This window comes from Triturus cristatus, chromosome 8 (assembly GCF_964204655.1).
Source record: "Triturus cristatus chromosome 8, aTriCri1.1, whole genome shotgun sequence".
NCBI lineage: Eukaryota > Metazoa > Chordata > Amphibia > Caudata > Salamandridae > Triturus > Triturus cristatus.
Window position 1 is genome coordinate 220,845,083 of NC_140591.1, and position 22,539 is coordinate 220,867,621.

A 22,539-nucleotide genomic window follows, 5' to 3' on the forward strand; every position below is an offset into this window, starting at 1 on the left:
AACATATCCTTGTTGGAGTTGTTCTCAATTGTGGTGGCTTTCCACATTTGGGCCCAGTGGCTAGCCAATAGGCAAATAACGCTATGGTCTGACAACCACGCGGTGGTGCAAGCAATTAACACAGGGTCAGCAAAAGGCCCGGCAGTGGTCAACCTGCTGAGAAAACTGGTCGCCTGCCAGCTGAGAGCAAATATTGCTCTAAGGCCAAAACTTATCATAGGGGAAGACAACTCAGTTGCTGATGCCATTTCTCGTTTTCAGTGGGTGAAATTACGAGAGCTCGCTCCGGACGTCCCGGAAGAGGCTTGGGCATGTGTGGACCTAGGATGAAGAAGATACTGGACAATGCACTGGCCCCAAAAACAGAGACACGTTACCGTAAATGTTGGGAGACTTTCGTGGCCAGGACTGGGCTAATAATGGGCTGGCAGGCAGGTCAGGAGGAACTTCATTAAGTGGGCCTTCAGGTTGGGAAAAACTAAACCGTGTGCCCTGACACACTTGAAAGCAGTAGCATATTACACGAAATTAGCAACTGTGGAGGACCCAACTAGGGCCTTCCCATGCAGGATGGCACTGAGAGGCCGGGGCAGGTTGCAGCATACAAAAAAAGGATACATGGGCAAGCCCTTCCATTTTAACATACTACAGTGTATGATGGGGGTCCTAGGGGGAGTCTGCAGCTCGGAGCAAATAACCATACTCTTTCGGGCAGCGTTCCCGCTGGCAGTCTTTGGGGCTTACAGGATCAGCGAGTTGGTAGCCCCAGTGGTCGGTGACCAAGGGGCAGCATGCATAAATAGGGGTGAGGTGGAGATATGGGAAGGGCACATGCACATCCTGCTGCGACGGTCTAAAACAGACCAGGCAGGCACAGGAAAGTGGACTAAACTAAACTGCATTAGGGACAAATCCTGCTGCCCAGTGTGCTTACTTCAAAAATACTTGGGCCCTGGGGACCTGGGGACCACGGCCAAGAGCCACTTTTCAGGCACGGAGACGGGTCGTTCCTCAGCTGTTTTCAATTCATAGCGGTGATGAGAAAGACTCTAGAGGCAGTTGGGCTTCCTGCTAGAGTGTTTGGGTCTCACTCTTTCAGAATAGGGGCAGCCACCACGGCCGTAGGGCTAGGTTTGGGCACCAAGCAAATCAAGAGAATAGGGCGCTGGGCATCCGGCGCATTCAAACGTTACATACGCCCTACGATGTACTGAGCCTGGTTTCTTCCCTCCCACCCCCGGTCTAGGTCCAACTGCACCACGGAAGAAGGTATGGATCCTGGGTCACTCAAAATGATGCAGGCTCAACGCTGGGTGGAGGCCAGACGCAAATTCAGCGGGATATGGCTATGAGACACCGATGTAGTGTGGCTGGGGCATTCGGGTATGAAATGGGACAAACTGCTCCCTGCGGTGCGGGAAGCGATGGGGCAAAGTGTCAGACCGGATGTGGTGGTTGTCCACCTGGGAGTCGACTTGGCAGCACCGGGGAGCAGGTTCCTCCTAGAGAATATGCAGGAAGGCCTCACAGCCGTGGCTCGACTGATGCGCCCAGCCAAAGTATTTTTTTCAGAAATAATAGTGCGGAGGGAATGGCATGGAGCCATGGACTTGGGGGCGGTGAAAAAATCCAGACGAAAACTCTTTCACCATGGCAGAGATATGTAAGGCCAACGGATGGGGTTTCGTAAGACACGGTTTCATAAATCTGAGGTCCCCGGGTTATTACTTGGAGGACGGGGTGCACCTTACCGAGGTGGGAATGAACATGTTCCTACTGAACATCTTAGGGGTGCTAGAGCAGATGGGTTTCGAGTAAAAGAGACCAAGCGAGGGCAAGGCAGGGGGAGCTCCCTCCGATCGTGAAACCGTAGGTAGCTTGGTGAAAGGAACACAAGAAAGGTAGACAAGCATTGGCATAGCCAATAGGTCTCGCCTTTGGGACCTTATAAGTGTTTAGCCATGCAACAGTTGCATAACTAAATACTTATAAGGTCCCAAAAGCGAGACCTATTGGCTATGCCAAGCGGCCGCGAAAGTGATCGCGATCAAACATCAAAGCAGCCGTGCGGCTGCGAAAGTGAAAGTAAATCGCGGTAAAGCCCGGCGCGCGCGCCCGCGCACATGCACTGTAGCCCTAGGCTGGCCTAGTAGCACTTTTTGGAGCCCTCTCAATAAGTCTCGCCAGACCAGTGCATGCGCTGGGTCAGGCGAGACCTAAAAAGAAGATAAATTACTAGAGGTAGAGGGAAGGCTCACACAGTGTCCTTGGGATGCCACACGGCAGGGACCCCTGGGAGAAGGGAGGGCCCATGAAGGGTCCAGGGCAAGCGGGATGGCATTTGCAGCCCGGTGCAGGTCCTGACGGAAACCCACCAAGTCGGTAGCAAGTTGAAGCCTAAACCCCTAAAATGGAGGCCCAGACAGGTGGCCTCCCCCCTAGAAATTAAGTTGGCTGGGACTACATAATGACCAAAGCGTACAAAGGAATTACACAGACAATGAAATGTGTTAACATGGATATTAAATTGACAATTGGAATGACCATGATTTTGCAAAATGTGTACCCATGTTATGTTGAATAAACTGCGACCTTTTATGGCACCAAAGCACATTGTCAGCGGAGTGATTTGAAGGGTAAGATGGAAGCCGTTTAAAGCAGGGGAGAGGGGGACAACTCGCCTCCTGGGAGGGGTTTCCTCTTGTACTTGTACACCGGTTTGAGCGCGAGTGAGGAGTACTCTTCTGTCGATGTTTGACAATACACTCAGAGTGTTGATCCTTTACACTACTGGACCGTGAATTTATGCTAGAAGAGGAACGTCACAACTAGACTGAAACAATTGGGTTGCTCAGAGTTATTTGTTCTGTTCATTATTTTAAATCTGCATTGCCCTCCACATCCTAAACCGTGTCATGTATGTTCGGTGAAGGTGTTTGAGGTTTTCTCCATTCTTAAACACACACTTACTACAGATAACGAACCTGACGTCTTATTTTTTTTAATTTGCACCAAAATAATAGCAAAATGTCAAAAGATACAATAAAATAAAATATATTTAATATAATTAGTATTGAATACTTACTCCCAGGTGCTGCCGTTTCTGAAAGGATAAATGTAGAGTCCGTTGCCTGTGTCACAAAGAGGTCCGCCAATCAGACCCAGGGAGGAAATGATCACACAGTATATCCCACCGAGAGCTCCCACTGCAGACAAGATCACGGAAAGAAACATCTGGCAGAGAGAGGGGCAAAGAGATTAGTGAAGGGTGGGCAAATAATTGTAATATTATCTGCAGATGAAATAAACTGGCAACGTAATCACTCCTAGGAACGTGTGTGGCTTGGATAACTGTGGTAGGTGCCAGCTAATTGAACGAGGGGGAATTAACCCTTCAGAACCGTGCAAATCTTTTCACTCTGTGCCAGCATCAAATTTAACTTTGATCAATAGCACACCATTGCCACAGCTGGATTGACCACAGAAGGTCCAAAACACCATGGTCATGCCCATAACAAGCTTTCACTCCCCGCTGCATGGTGGTGCTGCAGTGGTACATTGGCCCTCTCAGCCAAAGAAGAAAGTTCGCTGATGCTGAGGGACTGCCTCTGTTTAAAAAAAAATGCCTATATTTTAACTTCATGCAAAGCTCTAGTGGACCTACTAAAAGCAAAATAAATATACGCTTATAGTACTTACACTGCATATGTAGAAACAATGATTAGTGTTGGCACACAACTTTCACACAATATCATGCACACCTAGTGGGGGACTGTGCTCCTTCATACAAATTGTTTATCATTTAACAATTAGCACTAAAACATTGCAGAGTACTTAGGAGAGCTAAGCAACATGGAGAACATGGAAATACGATGGACATGACATACAAAGCAGTTGAGCATGGATTTAAGACAATGATATGCAGAAGATATGTTTTCATCGCATTTGATAATTTATGATACAAGATTGACACACGACTAAAAATGAACCTTCGGGGGGTTGTGGTTAATGTCACAGCGGATGGCACAGAAGATGCACGAGGTTCTATTTGGAGTGCGGTGTTAACGCGTTCACATACATGGTTTAGAAAGGACTGTGAGGAGTGCTGTTCCCATCATTGTCCAAGTGACACAAGAAGAAGGGGGTCTAATGGGCTAAACACAGGGCGCTGCATCTACTTCATGGCGCCACAGAGGGCATGTACAACTAGATGGGGAGACACTTCAGCCTACAAGCTATCATGCTGACCACCAGTGGACAGCATTGTGCTGCCTCTGTCAAAGGCGAGGCTTTGGTATGCTGCTTGAGAAGGGGCATGGAAGTGAGTAAGAAGAAGCCATTTTACCACGCCACAAAGTCCAATCAGGCTTCATGTTGCATTTTGCAGCATACATGTATATATATAAGTATAAAAAGGCTTTTAAAGCGCTCTAATGCTAAACGGCGTCTTGGCGTTGAGGTGTGAGAAGGCAGTGAGGACAGGAAGGGCTGGGAACCTAGAGGACATTAAACAGCCTGGACAGAATATTAAAATATTAGAAGAAGTTACAAAACTTATTTGAAGGAGTTGTCATCTTTTTGCACCCCCGTCTAGCATGTGTCGAAACCAGTGGTACAACTATGAATGCCGAGGAATCAGGAAGGTAGCATTAGATGGAGATTACTAACATCTTTCCAAATACAACATAAAATAAATCAGTCTCCAGCTGTCTGAAAAAATATAAAAGAATTGTGTTGCAAAGTTAAGAACTTTTGATATACAAGAATCTCCCAGCAAATCTACTGCGTCTGACTGGATGGAAGGCGGACGCGTCTGACCTCAGGCACGTGTCTTATCCACTAAGCGCAGGTTCTTACATTGTTTTCTCTCTTTGATTGAGAGGCGATGCGAAACCTTTACGGCATGTGTGACATTGTCTTATCTCCTCAGGGTGAACATTAATTGATGAGCCAGATTCACAGGAGCTTTCAAGACCCTTTATATCCGGCCAGTGCATTAGGCATCGCAATGGTCCAGTCAGAAATTACTACATCTAACGCAAGCACACCTGTTTTAGAAAGTTTCAGAAGGAGAGGACTCGACTTAACATAAATTGGGGGATGCGCTCTCAGTTGTCCCATTAATACTGTAGGGTGTGAATGAAAGTGACCCATTGAACAGCATACCCAGGATCAAACATTTTTAAACTCTCATCAGCAGAGTACCTAATGCAGACCGGCCACGAGAATAAGAAAGTTAAAACGTTTCACCAAGCCTGTGACCCGAATGTGACTATTGTAGAAACGACAATTTCTCTGCATCTTATACTATTATGGCAAAGACAATTTATCTGCATCGAATTTTGAATGTAACTAACAAGCTTTCACTCACTGCTACATGGTGGTGTTACAGTGTTACATTTGCCCTCCCAGCCTAAGAAGAAAAGTTCACTGACATTGAGGGAGTGACATCTGTACCACAAAGGGTCCTGTAAACAGCCTTCAGCCGCGGTTCAGATCATGGTGCGTCTACGTATGGAAGCATCTACTCCAAAGACTACCCTATATAGCCTATCCCAGGGTCCCAGCATCAAAAACACAACAAAAACACAAGAGCCTGCATATCACAAAGATGTACAAGCACAACCCAAAATCTGTCAAAGCAATGAAATAGTGTACTCAAGTCTTATTTATGAAACTTTGCTATAAAAGTCCAATTGTGTAGTAGGTTTTGGGTGTAATCCAGTCAGTCGCTGTGCTAATTTTGACATCACTTTATTGGTGAAGCCATTTGTTACAGGCAAGACAGATGCCAGTGATAAGATGGGAAGTGCCTGGGAGATGGCAACAGCTAAGGTCCACTGCAGGGCCGTCTTAACAGCATTATAGGCCCCCGGGAAAAGAAGTGCACTGGGCCCTGCCTACACAACCAGAATAAAAATGTTTATGGGAAAATGAATCTTTAAATTCTGGTCTGCATGGGGCCGCAATGCTCGTGGGCCCCCCGGGCAAGTGTCCATGCATGAAGACAGCACTGCTCCACTGATACCATTTTAGAACAAAAATCATCATACTCTCCACATAAGGGCCAGTGGAACCCATTGGCCTCTACCTACCCTCATGTCTTTGAAGGGTAGGGCAGTGCACTCTTGATCAGTGCTCAAAACACATGATCATGGGGCAGTGCACAGGCCACAGAATACTAGCAGAGGTTGTACACAGTGCCTTTTTAATCTTTCGCCAAAAGAGTATGCACTTGTATACTGTAAAACTTTCCATAAGAGGAAATATTTTGTCTTACTTAAAGAAATCCATGGCGTAGTCATGGTCCCCATCCCCAGTCTGACATTTTGTGCACAAATGGTAGTTTAATTTTATGTACCACGTTTTAGAGATATGGGGATATAATATCATGGCTTTATTTTGTATTAGCTAGTTATTAGCACAAAGTTGCGTACATTTAACAAACTATATACATTCAAGTTAATCGCCACAAAATAGATTTCTTATAAGAATACATATTTTTAAAGGCCGCGCACCAAAACATTTGGGCCCTCATTTATGAAAAGTGACGCATTGTTGCGAGAAAACAGCGATGCATCATGTCCCAAGGAGTTACAGATACGTCAGTATTTCTCATGTATCTGCAGGCACAAAAATGACGCAGTGCTGGAGTGTGCCACAAAAGTGACACAACTCCAACATCGAGTCATTACACATAGCAAGTCCCATGTTAAAAGTGCCTGTGTAAGATATTGGCGCATTTCCGGCCTAGAAGTGGCGCAGGCAAATCTCATAGATTTCACTGCGTCACTTCTATGACCCTTTCTTGCGTCGGAACGCCCCCCGCATACATTATACCTGGCGCAGGTATAATGTGGCGCAGGGGTTTACAAAGTGACGCATCTACCTAGATGCGTCACTTTGTAAATATGGCGCAACATGGCACATTTTTTATACCGCCGGTGCGTCACAAAAAGTGATGCACCAGTGGCTCAAAAGTTATGCAAGGGCCCATAAATAAGTCCATAAAGTGATGTACGGGTGGCGCAAGGGGCTTGTAAATTAGCCCCTTGATTTCTAATGGTATTGGCCCTGAATCCTATTTTTAGAAGCACATAGACAGTTTCAAACCAATTCAGCTAATTTGTTTTCTGGAAGAAGAACTTTCTATATTTTGCTATCCAGTCCTTCCTAAATGTGCTTTTTTTTGTTATCAATACTTGTTTCTGGTTCAGGGAAGACCTGGCTTGGCAGCTCGGGCTGGACTGTTCCCATGAGGCACAGGGTCAAGACTGATTTGCATATAGCTGGGTCTGAACTGAGGTGGCGAATTGAGCTAAAGAATGATGATGGATTCAACCCAGATCTGTCCTGGGGGTGAGTGTCTGAAAAGTTTCAGCGCTCCGTCCATCATCTCTTTGTGTTTGCTTTGTTCGCCCTAAGTTGGCAGGGTATGACCAGACGTGGGTCCCTTGCTCACTTTGCCACTGGATTCAAGCTAGACTGGCTGATGAATGGTGTTGCCCAGAAACTGGCCCCAGAATGCTTGTTTCCTGTTCAATACTGTGCTTGGCAGTTCGGCTGGACAGTTCCCATGAGGCACAGGGTCAAGACTGATTTGCATATAGCTTGGTCTGAACTGAGGTGGCCAAGTGAGCTAAAAAATGATAATGTATTCAACTCAGATCTGTGACTGGGGGTGAGTGTCTGAAAAGTTTCAACGCTGAGTCCATCATCTCCTTGTGTTTGCTTTGTTTGCCCTAAGTTGGCAGGGTATGACCAGAAGTGGGTCCCTTGCTCACTTTGCCACTGGATTCAAGATAGCCTGGCTGATGAAGGGGATTACCCAGAAACCGGTCCCAGGATGCTTGTTTCTGGTTCAGGGAAGACCTGGCTTGGCAGTTCGGGCTGGACTGTTCCCATGAGGCACAGGGTCAAGATTGATTTGCATATAGGTGGGTCTGAACTGAGGTGGCGAAGTGAGCTAAAGAAAGAAGATAGATTCAACCCAGATGTGTGAATGGGGGTGAGTGTCTGAAACGTTTCAGCGCTCCGTCCATCATCTCCTTGTGTTTGCTTTCTTGCATGGAAATACCCACAGCAACACCCATGGAACGCCCTTTCCATGCAGAGTAAGGCATTGCCTTACTCCATATTTACAATGCCATGAAAAGCCACGCAGGGTGGTTTTGCGTGGACTTGTAAATATGGGCCGGCGCACTTTTAGAGCACACAAAAGTGATGCTCCGACGGCGTAAAAGTACCTCAGGGGCAGTGTAAATATAGTTAGTTAGTATCCAGCTGTCGTCAAGAAATATAGCCCTTTTTACTGTCAAGTCTTGCACGGCATATAAAGGGTGTGCTGTGCAGATTAAGGTCACCAAAAAACAGAAACAACGTTTTTCTGGCTTCATCTCTTTGGTGGCGTCCGTGTTGACAAGGGCTTAGTGAACCACCCTCTATACCAGCTTGAGCTGGGGTACTACTGAGGCAGATTTAATTGTTTGATGGCCCTTCTTTACATTTATATTTGGCTTGCAGGTCGTCACAAGTTAAAACTAATAAACTCTGCTTGAAAAAAATATAATAACACAGTTGTGGGATTAAAAAAAGTTAGACGCCACAGTGTGAGACAGTGCACAGGAAAGCAGGTAAATTGCAAGAAGTGAAGGAAGGAAAGAGGAAGCTGGAAGGTACGAAGTTACAAATGAACACAGGAAACAAGGGAAAAAAGGTGTTAAACGAAAAGAAAGGAAAAAAGAAAGGATGATGGATGGAAATATGAATAAATATGAATAAAAGATCAAATAAATAAAAAAAGAAAAATGCAAGGAAAGAAAGAAAGAAAGCAGAAAAATATGAAGACATGTGAGATGAAAGGATAAGCAATAGAAGAGAGAAGAGAAAGAAAGAATTAACAAATGGAAGGAATACAAACAAAATTCAAAGAATGTGCAAAAGAATTCCAGAAGCAACATAAAAATACATGGATAGAAAGAAGGATAGAAAGTTAGGAAAAGGACTGATTAAATGATAGAATAATAGGCAAAAGGAAAGAAAGATAGAATGAAAGAATGAAATACACATACAACAAAAAAGGAGATGATGGAAAGAAAGAAGCATGAAAAGAAAGAAAGAAGATGGAAAGGGTGAAGGGAATAGATCAATACAGGTAAGTATGTAGGTTTTTCGCCAAATTCCTTTAATATCCTTCTATAATATTTAGAATTTTGCATCATTTACGGCAAAATTTTCCCCAGGGGTACAATTCCCATGACACTACATAAGAAGGGTTGGGGTTTCTCACTTTACTTTCTACATGTATGGGTCAAAGTGGGGGGTATTTTATTTTTCTGGCTACTCCCTTGGTGTTGACTATGATAAAACATATGTGTCTGGCTTCCCCTCAAGCCTTCATATAGTTCTAAATGTATAAGGCAATCATCAGCACACATTTCATTTCCAACCCTTGTGACCTAATGAGTATCACCACCAAGGCAATCATACCAGCTTTCCATACAGGGGGAGAAAGTTGCACTTTGCTGCTATTTTCACTATGCTAGAATAGTAGACCCCCTAGAGTTGTCCACCCTACATTAATGGCTGCTGCGTGTGAGAAATGACTTTAAGAGCTCACCTAACTACGTCATCAAATCAACTGCTATGGCTTTACATATTGGAGGATATTGAGAATGGTTCAGGGGTGGGTGTGGAGTCTAGACCGTAAACTAAGACAGATCATTACTAGTACGAGTTAGGACAGGCTGACCCATAGTTAAAGTCAGGAGGGTTGACTTGAGATAATAAGAACAGATACATGATTCAGCTTAGGGTATTCTAAGAATTGTTACTGTTGCATGTTCTTTCTTCCTAACAGTTTTACAACCAATGTTTCAGTGTCAATATAAATAAAGCTGTTAAATTAAAAAACAACATAACTAACTGAATAAAGTTATAAATGCTACCTTTACATTTTGGATGCAGCTTTTTTTGTATTTATGATACCAAGCGAGGCATTAACAAGTCATTAGTGCGGATGCTTTAAAAAAGGCACAGGTAGCTTTCTTACCCCACATCTGTTAGCGCAGCAGCCCTCTCCACCGGCACACAGCATCATAAATGCTGGTATGAAAACCTGCAAAAAGGTAGTGCGGTTAAACCCACAATAAGGGATCAGTAACCACAAACAATAGTATTTTATATTAGTTTGGTGCACAGATATAATTATAAATGCGAATACGCTCGAGATTATATGAAAGTCCTGAATTCCTTGAGAATGCCAAAAGAGTTGGAATTTTCCACAGAAATGTAGTCATAAGCCTATGAGAGTAAATTTATATTTTTTTATAGGTGGACCCTCAGAAAACACATATGACATGGTTCTCAACGGTTTTTGTGCTCTTAGGTAAGTAAAGTTAAATTGATTTGTATTTTCAGTACCACAACATACAATACATTTCACATTTTATAAATCACATTCAAAATTTCCCAAAATAATATAATTGTTGAAAATGAACATTAAAATGTAGTAAAAAATAAAACAATTAACTGTTAGTTTTTTATTAAGAATCAAAAGTGCTGTTTTTAAGAATACAAATACATTATAATAAATGTTATGAGAATTTCATTGGATAGCCAGTCGCTCTGGCAGTGTGGTTTTGAAGGGTAGGAAACAATCATCTTTTACGAACAACTACAAAGCAATGGCATAGTGTAACACTGTTTTCCTTTTTCAAATGAACTAAGTCAAAACCTCTTATCCTGGAGAGTATATTTATTTCCACCTTCCATCTGTGTCAGCTCAATTTCTCACATCGAAAATTCGTCTGTAACAATCTACACTTAGGTCTAGCTATAAGTCACAGGCTAATTTTGTGCACTTAAGTACAACCTAGGTGTGCATAAAAAGTGTCAGGGCAAATTCACTTTGCTGATGCAAACAATAGGAGGCTTTTGCCCTTGCAGATGGGAATGGCCAAAATGAAAAGTCTACCAGTATTGTGGATTGGGAATTAAAAAATCCACTATTATGAGAGAATAAATGTGTGTTACTGGGTGAATCCACCTGGAAAGTGGGTGAACATCTACAAGCTAGCAAAACACAATTTCCTGAATACAACTATTCGTACATCTCCTTTATTAGGTCTCGCCTGACCCAGCGCATGCGCTGGTCTGGCGAGACTTATTGAGAGGGCTCCAAAAAGTGGTACCAGGCCAGCCTAGAGCTACAGTGCATGTGCGCGGGCGCGCGCTGCGCTTGACCGCGATTACTTTCACTTTCGTGACCGCGCGGCCGCTTTGATGTTTGATCGCGATCGTGATCACTTTCGCGGCCGCACGGCCGCTTGCATAGCCAATAGGTCTCGCTTTTGGGACCTTATAAGTATTTAGTTATGCAACTGTTGCATGGCTAAACACTTATAAGTTCCCAAAGGCGAGACCTATTGGCTATGCCAATGCTTGTTCCTGTTGCTCTCGTGGTGGGATTAACCCTACGGATGCACATTCTCATCTTTAGCTTGGGATCTTTTCCGAGTCTGTCCCGCAGTGATCATTGCCTATAACATGCATGTTCTACAGTGATTAGGAAAATATAGGAGATGATTAACAACATGGAAGACAGCCTTCAGAAAATATTACCTTAAAGAATGACTTCAAAGGGCAATTGCCTAATGTGCCTCCTGATTTAAATTATCACAGACACACGAGTGGACCTTTTACAGCCTTTCACTCTATACTTTCCAGTGAATTAGGTTCTGGTTATCTGATGTTTAGATTGATTTTAGAGCGCCATAGATAAACACATGGCAATTAACCTGATGTTGCACCTAAATATCCTTTTGCACCTAAATGTGATTTGTTTTCTTGAATGTTTTCCCCACTTATGCTAATGTTTCTGCAAGGCTAAGTTTGCACCTCAGTGTGCTGTCACCCAAACGTGATGTCATACAAATAACTTTTGCATTGAATGTAACAATCTCACTATTGTATTTTCTCTCTGTACTGAGTGATGCACTTTGGCTGTACACTGTGGCTGTTCTATGGTAAATCTGCTTCTCAAGGGGAACAGACTCTGTTTTACCGCATAATTCTACGATTGCAACCAAAGCTAAAATGAAGAGAGCTACATATCTGGAATGACTCCAGCAGGAAAGTAACAATACCTCAGGGATTCTATTCACCCCTAGGTAAAAATAAACCTAAAACTGCCCTTACGTACAACTAACTCTGAGCTCTGACGACCAACCCAAAAAGCTTAATCAGTGACAAGCACCATGGTCTTATACTGGGCTGCATTAAAACTGACCTACTCTTTTTTACTGAGAACATACCCTTCTGGACCGATACAAAGTGCTATTTTTTTGGTTGCAAAAAACAAACAGAAAAAAGGCATACTATTCAAGCTTACCGTATTACCCAAAATGTGAGCTACACATCAGTGTGTAAAATAACAAGGTGATGATCCAATCCTCGGTTATCATCCCTGAAAACCTTAAAAGTGCCTATCATGCTGAGGGATGTTACCACAGGTACCAAACCTACCAGCTCTACTTCCTACAACACTTTTTGCTCACCATCACCTTCAGCTCCCATTATTACCAGCACACCACTTACGAATAAAACCATAATGCCAGCATAAATTGCAGTAGTTGTGACCATAATCTGGAGCATGGACACTTCTATACTGAGGAAGACCAAAATACTGCCAAGAACAAAACCTACAACTATTAACAATACAGAATCCCTCTGTCACCCAACCATACAGGCCAGTCCAGATACTTCAAAAGAGCATCACACAAACTCTACTCAAAAGGACTCGACTTCCTCGAGGCATGTTTGAGAAGAGTCACTACTTGCCTCAGATTTCACTACAGCCACTGTATATCGTATACAAACCATTGTACACATTTTTATCCACCTCCCAAAAATGATATGCTTCACATCAAACTGAAGGTGGACCACCAGCATGAGATGTTACAAGGTCTGCAAACTGCACACTCCATTTCTCCCTCTCACAAGCAAACTCCTTTCAAGGACTGTCCTCTTGGCTTATCGTGGTACAATTTACACAAAACACCTGCTGGCTCAACACATCTACTCCAAAAGATCCCAACACATACCACAACCTCAACACTTCAGCGCATTCCTTCATGCACATTACCTCTAATGCACCCCACACGCCCAAACACTTCTGATATCTTCTGCACAATACATTCTAGATCAGATGTGTTAGGAGTTGCTTCACAAACAAGCATTAAAAATGCAATAGGTCTCGCCTTAAATTAAGTTAAAGCGATTTGCTTTGCTATACAATACTATTAGCAAAGCATGGATTTAACTTAATCAAAGGCAAGACCTATTGCATTATCAATGCTTGTTTTATTTAACAATCTATCGCTCGCTCCCGCCCCCAAGCCCCAACCGAGACTCATAGGAAGGGACTGCAAAGAACGTCGCCCAGAAATAGAAAGATCTGCTGTTTGAAAGTCGCAGGTGGTAGATGGCCCCTTGTGTTACTTGGAATGTATGGAAGTGTCAGATTGTAGATGGTCCGTTGCAAAACCTGAAATGTAAGAAGCCCTTGGTGGTAGCTGTCCCTTGTATTTCTTAGAATGTTGTGCAGTATTACGAGTCGACTCCAGGTGTTAGAGGAAGTGTAGGCGAAGAGCCCAGGCACCATATACGCCCATTGTGTTACCGGGAACGCAAAAGTACGCCTTTGGCTGGGAATGGCGGCTTTAGTTTCAGAGAGGTAGGGTGCCCCCTTTGAACGTTGTTTCTTGTACTACTTGTAATGCAAGGAAGCACAGGACCGTATTTAGGCCCTTTGAGTGAAACCCCATATAGTAGAGGCTCACTGGAATGTTAGTGTAGTCTTGCAAAGTACGTAGGGTCCTTGTAGTAAGTACACTTAGTGCAAGAGAAGACCCCAGACAATATATGGGGCCCCTGTATGTGTCTTCACCTGTAGGTATGCCCATTGTGTTACATGGTACACACGGAATTCCCAGACAGTAGTTACACGGAATGCATGGGAGCCGTGGGTAGTAAGCAGGTCCCTTGCATCAACTGGGATGTATGCAATGCCTGAGGCAGGTAGTAGGTCCCTTGTGCTACCTACAACGAAAGGAAACCACATGCAGTTCAAAGGTCCTCTGTGCCACAAGGACTGCACGGGATGCCCCTGCCAGTAAGGAATGAGGGGAGGGCAGACTGCATTTATTTATATTAGCACCATGGAATGCAGGGTATGACATGAAGAAGTACCAGGCCCGTGTGGTGCACAGAAGCCCCGGAAGTACTTGCTTTCCTTTTGTTACACGGAATGCAAGCCCCATAACACAGGCCCTTTGCCCAGCACGGACTGCAGGGAAAGCCCTGGTAATGCAGGTAGTCCCTGAGAAGAGCAGGAGGTGGGCCTCATAATATATTAGGTGTTCAACGGTCTCTACAGGCCAAGGCCAGGCCTGTGACAGAAATGTAAACGCTTTGCCAGACTCGCAGCCAGTGTGCGTGAGAGAAGTGACCTCACCGGGACCTGCTGTGGCGTGCGTTTAATGTCCACCACCAACATGGCACAGGTAAACAAGTGTGCCCCTCATATAGTGTTCTGAACAGGACGCTCTTTGCTATCGTGCGGGGTGGGGGGCAATCGATGGTATAGCATGAATGTGCACATGGATGGAGCAGCACCATGTACTACGACGGCTGCCTGCTGTGCACCGTTAATAAGTGCACCATAGGCATGTCCTGTGGAGTCACTGTGCACGTGAGGCTGTAGTGCGCCGAGCAAGATTGATGCCCACAGCAGGCTGGCACACTGCATCGAGGGACGCTGACATGGAGCGGGCCACACAAATCCCCATGGTGTGTGATAACTAAGACATGTATGTTCACCTCATTAATAACTGTTGCAGGCTTGCCCCTTGGGTCGCAGCAGACTATGCGGTGTTGAACATGCAGAGGAGGACAGCCTTGGTCGATAAGTGATTGTACACGAAGTGTGCCAGCCCTTAGGTAAAGTCGAGGGAAGCAGGGGTCTCAGTATATGTATTGGGGGTCTGACAGTGTGGGGATATGTTGTGTTGCAGAGGCCTCTGTCAGTGGGTAGTGGGGTTAGTGCGGGGAAGGGCAGCTGGGTGGGTAGGGGGAGTACTAGGCACTATGGTCGTGTACTTCGTTCTAGCTGAAGTAGTACAGAGTGATGGGCAACACTGTTAAGTCTGAGAATTAGGAACAGCTGGAGTAAACAGGAGGGGACACTTATTGGATGTGTGCACACATGGTGGACGTGTGCACACATGGCGCTGTGCACTGTCAATCTTTCCATGTTTGATCTGTGCAGAGGGATGTGTTCGTGCGCAGGCTACCGCTCTGTATGCACAAGTGCAGGGCGGTATACAAAAGTCAGGGTGACAGTTTGTGGAAAGTATTACACCCTGCGTGTGCGTAAGTGCATGGTTTTAACTGCCCATCCTATACAGCTGTTGTATTGATGGGGGTGAGTAGTGTTTAGTGTGCAATGAGTCTGGAATCTGGCATGACGTACCAGGTATACACACACACGCATGCGCACACCCACAGTGTGCAAGCCCTCACACACTTCGCAGATCCAGTTGCAGGCGCCTCTCATTAGAATTTTAGAATTCACATATACACACCGTGTGCGCAATACTTAAAGTGTGCAGGGAGTGACTGGGGGATAAATGTTGCTGTCCCTCGTGAAGGAGGATAGTGTACCACGGCATGCCACCAGTGCACACACTGCGCGCAGCCCCATACCTCCCTCGCAGGACTTGTGGCAAGGGTGCAGAGGGCCGACAGGGGGAGGGAAGAAAAGCGAAAGCACGCGTGCGGACAAAAAATGCGCACGCGTGTGCACAAAGATGGCGTCGGGCTGTCCACATGCGCGTGCATTTATTTGTCCCTACGCGTGCATGTTTTAGCTTTGCGGGCGGCGGAGCAGCCATGTTTGTCCATCTGGACGCGTGTTCATTCAGCTTTGGCTGAATCGATTACAAAAGGTTCTCTTCACGGCGGAGGGCAGCGCATGCGCTGCTTTCGCCAGGCGAGACCTAAAAATGGGCACAAATTGCACACTGACTTTTTGCCAATAGACCCTGATTTAACAAAGGGACCTATGAATTATTAGAACATTGGAATGTTGGGAGCTCCATTGAAAACAATGGAGTGCTCCGAGCTTCTAATGGCAGGTAGAAGCCCGGAGCTCCAACATTCTAATGTTGTAGTTCACAGCTGTTGCTATGAACAAAGGCCTTACGGAGCCCGTGGGGATTTCAATCCCCTCGGGCTCCGTGAGTCCTTTGTTTTATTTATTAGAAATCTTCCCTCTAGTGGCAGAATGTTCTAATCGCCTTAAAGACCTCCGTAGCTGGGCTATACCAACCATTAAAGTCCCGATCACTTGTTAAAGACCCTTGCCTTCGGCTCAGGCCTTAAATGGCCGGTATACATCATGTAGCAAAATCACCATTCGCAGGGTGGTCACAGACCACCCTCCCTGATGAATACTAATTAGCAAGGTTGCAGTTTGCGATGCCATCCCTTTGCTGGCCTTTCCAAATGGAACCCTTTTTAAGGCGGGATTTGTTATTTATAGGAACTAGTGCTGCCTTTAGAAAACAGTTTTCCATTTATGAAAACATCAGGGCTATCACTGCCCATGCCCCCACTTTGCAAATCAGTCAGCATCTTCTTTGAGGTGTCAATAGCTGTTCAATGGTGTGCTATTGGAACTGGGATCGCAAAACATTGATACACTGGATATCAAATCACAATTGGGAAGGTACACACCGTTTACACCCCTTTCAAATTCTGATTCAGTATGGGTCGCAAAACCCATTTTATGAGTTGGAAAAACAATTCAGACCGACAGTAAAATGAGTTTTTCACATTAGAAAAAGGCATCTTGCAATGGCAAACCCAGTGATTTTGCAAACTGCAGGGTTTGGTATTACAAAATCCTTTTGTACATCTGGCCCCTTAGGCCTACAATTTCCAAAGATTACACATCAATCTGCTATGGTCTGATGTTTTCGGACTGTTTCTCTATGCTACGCTCACTGGGTTTGATCCTTTGTGGATAGAAAGGGGATAGATTGCTATTAGCTTCTCTGGTTGAAGTCTTTCCCAAAAACACAGTCCCTGGTTCTGCCATGAATGTCATGAATCTGTGGTATTGTTTTTTGGATTCTTAGTGCTTGTGTCATCTTGTACCTTAGGTGATCTCCATAACAGGTTTGGATAAAATAATTTGCTCAAAAGAAAATCGGGGGTAATCCACCGGTTTCTTTATGTTCGAGTGTGCAGGATAAAATGGGGCTAAAACAGTTGCTCCTCAGGCAATGTACTGAAACAAGCAGATTTCTAGCCAGAAAATGGCTGAACAACCTGAACCACAAACCACTGCAAACCAGCCACTTTGTGGTATTTCTTTGAATTTCCACCTGCAGTTTGCTTTGTTTTTGCCTTCTGGAAGTAGATGCAGATCAGATGAAAATGTTGGATTTCATCTGTGATTTGCCTCTGTATATTGGAGCCCTGCTCCAGCGGTTCTCAATAATCTCCCACTATGTTTTATTAGGCTCCTTTTCTGTGAGCGGACTTGGTCAGACTTGTCAGATTACCAGGTCAAGGCTGACACAAAGGGGGGCACCACATTCTGGAGTTGGTTGGGCCACGTGCCCCAGAAGATCTTGTGCAGGTGGATTTTACTCTTTAGTTGAACTTAGTGTTTTAGGAGTAAGACATAATGGCTCTGTTACATGACTTTGTCAATTTGGAAAGTGCGACTTCCCATTGGCGTAGTTGCATGTCAACAGCCCTTACGCTGGCTAAGATCTGCATTTTGAGACATTGGCGTACAGTACAGGTGTCCACGCATCAAGAATGGATAGCTGAGCTTTATAGGCTGGCTATGTTGGAATGCCGAATTTACAAGGTTCAGGATCTTGATGAGGTTTGGGGTCCTTTTTAGGTCTCGGCAGGCGTTGGAGCACATGCGCTCCTCACCTCGAGACTTATAGTAATCAACTAAGTTTGGAGAAGGGGACTAGAGGCACGCCCCTCATTTTCATTGGGTAGCATCAACGTTTATGTTAAACGCTGGCTTCCCATTGAAAAGGAGGGTTTTAGGTTGCCTGTCTTTGGCTTTTTGTGCTGGCCCACTTGGACTGGCTCGCCTGCCTTCCTTCTGGTGTAAACGGTTTCTTATCATTATGGGGCCATGAGTTTAAACACATGGCCCCATAAGACAAGAGATCCTCTTTCACTTTGAAGCAGGCACAGAGCGCAGCGGGTCACGGGGAGGACAGGCTGCTCTCGCTGCCCACCCCCCAAATTCGACCATCCTCCTGTTCGTCCATTTGTCCACTCTCCCTCGTTAATATCTGCCCGTCTGTCCCTCGCGCTCACCAGTGCCTGCACACTGCTCTGTTTTCCATCAGTCCATAATCTCCGTTCCTCGTCCTGGCGTTTTTGAGCCACTCTTTTGCAGGACAAGATGGGGTCGTGAGTACACGTCCCGCAGATGTGTAAATTAATGTGTGCATTAAGGCTTTGGTGCATGCGTGCACACGAGTGACGTGCTCACGAGAAGCACTTGTTTGCTCTTGTGGGGTGTGGGTATTTCGCCTTTCGTTCCTGTGTATTTTAACAGTCCGTCCCGAGGGACACAAGAACCTGGCATCATTATTATGTGACAAAATTAATTCAATCGGTTTCGGGAAGGTATGTACTATTGACGTGCAGTTACACCCCGCTCTGCGCAGAGTGCGCTCTACCCACTGAGTTATCTTCCCAGTTCACGGCATGGAAGGCGCTGCCCATAATCGCTCAGAAGCCTGGTGTCAAGGTCAAGATGACGTATCCTGAAGTGCTTGCACAGGAACAGAGATGCTGGTTCCCAACTCCCACTACGCGGAAGCCAGAGTTCCAGTAATATTCACCTGGACTCTGTAACTACTCCGCAGGGGGAAGGGGGAAGTGGATAAAACAATAAACAAAGAAGAGACTGGTCCTGAAACTCCGGTTCTTCACTATTCTCCTCAGCTTCTTCTTAATGCTGTTGCCAGCTCTTGTAAATGAGAACCTTGAAACAAACACAACACAATAACTTTCTATTCCCTTCGACTTCTAAACTCTCTCTCTATGTGTTAACACCTACCCTGGGTTTCAAGCACTGTGCCCCTCTTCTGTATGTCAGTCCTGTTGTGTGGTGTTTCTTTTCTCAATTCTTTTCTGTGGGTCTGGACACTTCTTTCCGACTCTCCTTCCTACAAAACATCTTTCTATTAATTCTTTCTCTTTCCCTTTTACCTTTTCTAAATTGTTTCTTAACTTGAAAGTTATTATTTTTGGGCTTACTTCTAGAGTGGAATAATTCTTGCTTGTCCTCTTCTTCTGTGTATTCGTCTAGCAGTGTAATCCTCTCACGCTATACTGTTCTAGCCCTAAGCTTGTCTTTACCTTACTTTTCCTTATTTCTAGTTATCTTGTACTAGAGAACGGTGGTGAGTATATTTATTGTATTGTTTTCCTTCAACTCTAATTAACTGCACATTTATCTTTCTTCTCAGGGTGAATTTCAGATTACTAGAGTTATCAGGTACGTTTTCTATGCAATCTTTTCTGTCATATACTTTTCCTATTCATCTCTCATGCCTCTCAAATGTACTTATCTTCGGTCTTCTTTTTTCTGTCACAGGATGGCGCCAAAAGACCTCCGACTATCTGCTCGGGAAACACGGAGATGTATTGGAAGTCTTCACGAAGGTAGGAGAGAATTTTGTCGTCTTTTCTGTCTCTGTAAATCTTTTGAAAATCTCTTCAGTTATTTTCTCGGGGTTGTTAAAGGTTTCTGACTTGGAAAACTATTCGGTAGCCATGGCGCTAACTAACTAACTCTAATTCTATTCTCTCTAACTCTTTCCTCAGGAACTCTAATTTCAAGCTGCTACTCTCTGAATCTCCTCAGTGAAGTGCGCATTCCTCTTGGAGCGCGCGCCTCTCCTAACCTCTGGACACCTGTGGGAGAAAGACTAGACTGCCGCTATGCTTCCAGCGCGGCCGCCATCTTGGAATTCCTCTTTCGTAGTAATTCTGTCCATGAATTGTTCTTTGCCCTTCTGTTCAGTCTTGGGCAGCAGAAAGACCCCAATGTTGCCCCCATTACCGCCTCTTCGTCCTCTGGAGGCCTGACAGTACCCCCCAACAAAGGAGGTCCTCTCATTCCTGGTTTGGTAGGGAATCTTTGATGAAATGATTTCACCAATCTAGGAGCATGAACATCTGATTCTAGTTCCCAAGACCGCTCCTCGGGCCCATAGCCTTTCCAGTCAATCAAGTAATATAGTCTTCCTTTTACTACTTTGGAATCCAGAATTTCTTTCACTTCGTACTCTACCCCTGATTCTAACTGAATGGGTTTTGGTGTCAATTTGCTGCGTAAGCCTGCTGATGCCTTTTTTAACAAAGAAACATGAAAAACGGGATGAATTTTCAACTTAGGAGGTAATTTTAACTGATAGTTAACTGGTGAGGTTTTCTCTTCTATCAGGTATGGTCCTATGAATCTGGGCTGGAATTTCCTGTTTCCTTTTAGCCTAAGGTTCCTTGTGCTTAACCAGACTCTATCTCCCTTTTCAAGGGAAGGACCCTCTCGTCTCTTTTTATCTGCATATTGCTTGTATTTCTGTTTTGCCTGTTGTAAATTTTGTTTAGCAGTTTGATGTACCTGATCTAGATGGGAAACCAAATCTTTTACTGCTGGAACTGAGATATCAGTTTGTCTAATGGTTGCATTTGGGTGTCTTCCATAATTTAAATAAAATGGGGAATATCCTGTCGAGACATTTTTGGCGTTGTTATGTGCAAATTCTGCTGCCCATAATAACTCTGACCACTCTCCTTCTTGCTTCAGAAGGAACAATCTCAAATACTGCTCTAACTCCTGATTCGCTCTTTCTGTTTGCCCGTCTGTCTCTGGGTGATAACTAGTCGAGTACTTAGCTTCTATTCCCAATCCACCTACAAAGGCCTTCCAAAAATGAGATACAAATTGTGTTCCCCTATCTGAAATAATGACCTTGGGGACCCCATGCATCTTTACAATTTGTGTACTAAAGTGGTGGGCTAACTGTTTGGCTGTAGGAACTCCCTTCAAGGCCATAAAGTGTGCCATCTTAGAAAATGCATCTACGAACACTAGAATAGTATTATAACCCAAACTGAAAGGTAAATCCACTATTAAATCTAGTGTAACGGTATGCCATGGATATGGTGGAGTGGGTAGAGGTTGTAGCAAACCCTTGGGGGCCTGCCGTTCCGATTTTCCCTGTGCGCAGATCTCACAAGTTCTAACGTACTCTTCTATGTCTCTGGTCATATGTGGCCACCAATAATGTCTCTTGATTAACTCTTCTGTCTTTGTTTCTCCTTTGTGCCCTGCCAAAAGATTGTCGTGACATTCAGCCATCACCTGATTCCGTAACTCCGGGGTTGGCAAGTACAGGGCTTCCTTATAATAAGGCAACTGATGCTGAATTTTTCTTTCCTTGTCTTCCGCAACCCAATTCTGTATTTCCTCTGGGCTCATTTGTTTGAGGATCTGCTCCTTTAAATCAGAAGATATTGTAGCTCCAACAATTTTTTCACTCGTAATTATAGTTTGATCTTTGATTTGATTCTTCTGGTCATTTGTTCCCAATCTGGATAGAGCGTCAGCCTTCCCATTCTGGGCTCCTGGCCTATAGGTAATCACGAAATCGTAGTCCGCGAAGTACAATGACCACCGGAGTTGTCTCGGTGTTAGTGTCCGAGCTGACTTCAAAAATGTCAAATTCCTGTGGTCGGTGAAAACTGTCACTTGATGCTGAGCCCCCATGAGATAGTGTCGCCACTCTTTAAACGCATCCTTGATTGCCAGTAACTCCTTTTCTGTTATGGTGTAATTCACCTCAGCTGACGTTAGCTTTCGTGATCTGTAGGCGACTGGATGTAATTGACCTGTTACCTTATGCCGTTGAGATAATACCCCTCCTACTGCCAGGTCTGAGGCGTCCGTTTCCACGTAAAAAGGTTCAGTAGGGTCGGCGTGTAGGAGTATCGGTGCGGTAGTGAAGTCCTTCTTTAGGAGTTGAAAAGCCCTTTCTGATTCTTCCGTCCATTCAAAACGCACTCCTTTTCTCAGTAGGCGTGTCAGAGGTAATATCTTTCGTGAAAATTCGCTTATAAATCTTCGATAGAAGTTCGCGAACACGATGAAACTCTGGACTTCCTTGACACACTTCGGGGATTTCCAACCAACCACGGCCTTCACCTTCTGCTCGTCCATCTTCATTCCAGCCGGCGATAGAACGAAACCCAAAAATTCCACTTGGGAGACCCCGAATGCACATTTCTCCAATTTAACAAATAGTTTGTTTTCTCTGAGCTTCTGTAGTACTCCTCTTACTTGTTCCTGGTGTTGGCTCGTGTCTGACGAATTGATTAAAATATCGTCTATGTACACTATTGCATATTGATCAATATACTCAC

General features: G+C 44.7%; 1 protein-coding gene across 3 annotated transcripts in view; it reads right to left on the bottom strand.

Annotated features, from left to right (window-relative positions):
- Nucleotides 1-22,539, bottom strand: part of LOC146801871 (transmembrane 4 L6 family member 4-like) — a 232,466-nt gene that overhangs the window by 85,932 nt on the left and 123,995 nt on the right. For all 3 annotated transcript variants that reach the window (XR_014967661.1, XR_014967662.1, XM_085621399.1), the window contains exons 3-4: nt 10,052-10,117; nt 3,086-3,234 (exon numbers count right to left, since the gene is read on the bottom strand). Coding sequence is in view for 1 of the 3 variants with exons in the window: in XM_085621399.1 (XP_085477525.1) it covers nt 3,086-3,234; nt 10,052-10,117 (215 nt within the window). In the remaining 2 variants the exon portion in view is untranslated. The remainder of the gene's footprint in view (nt 1-3,085; nt 3,235-10,051; nt 10,118-22,539) is intronic.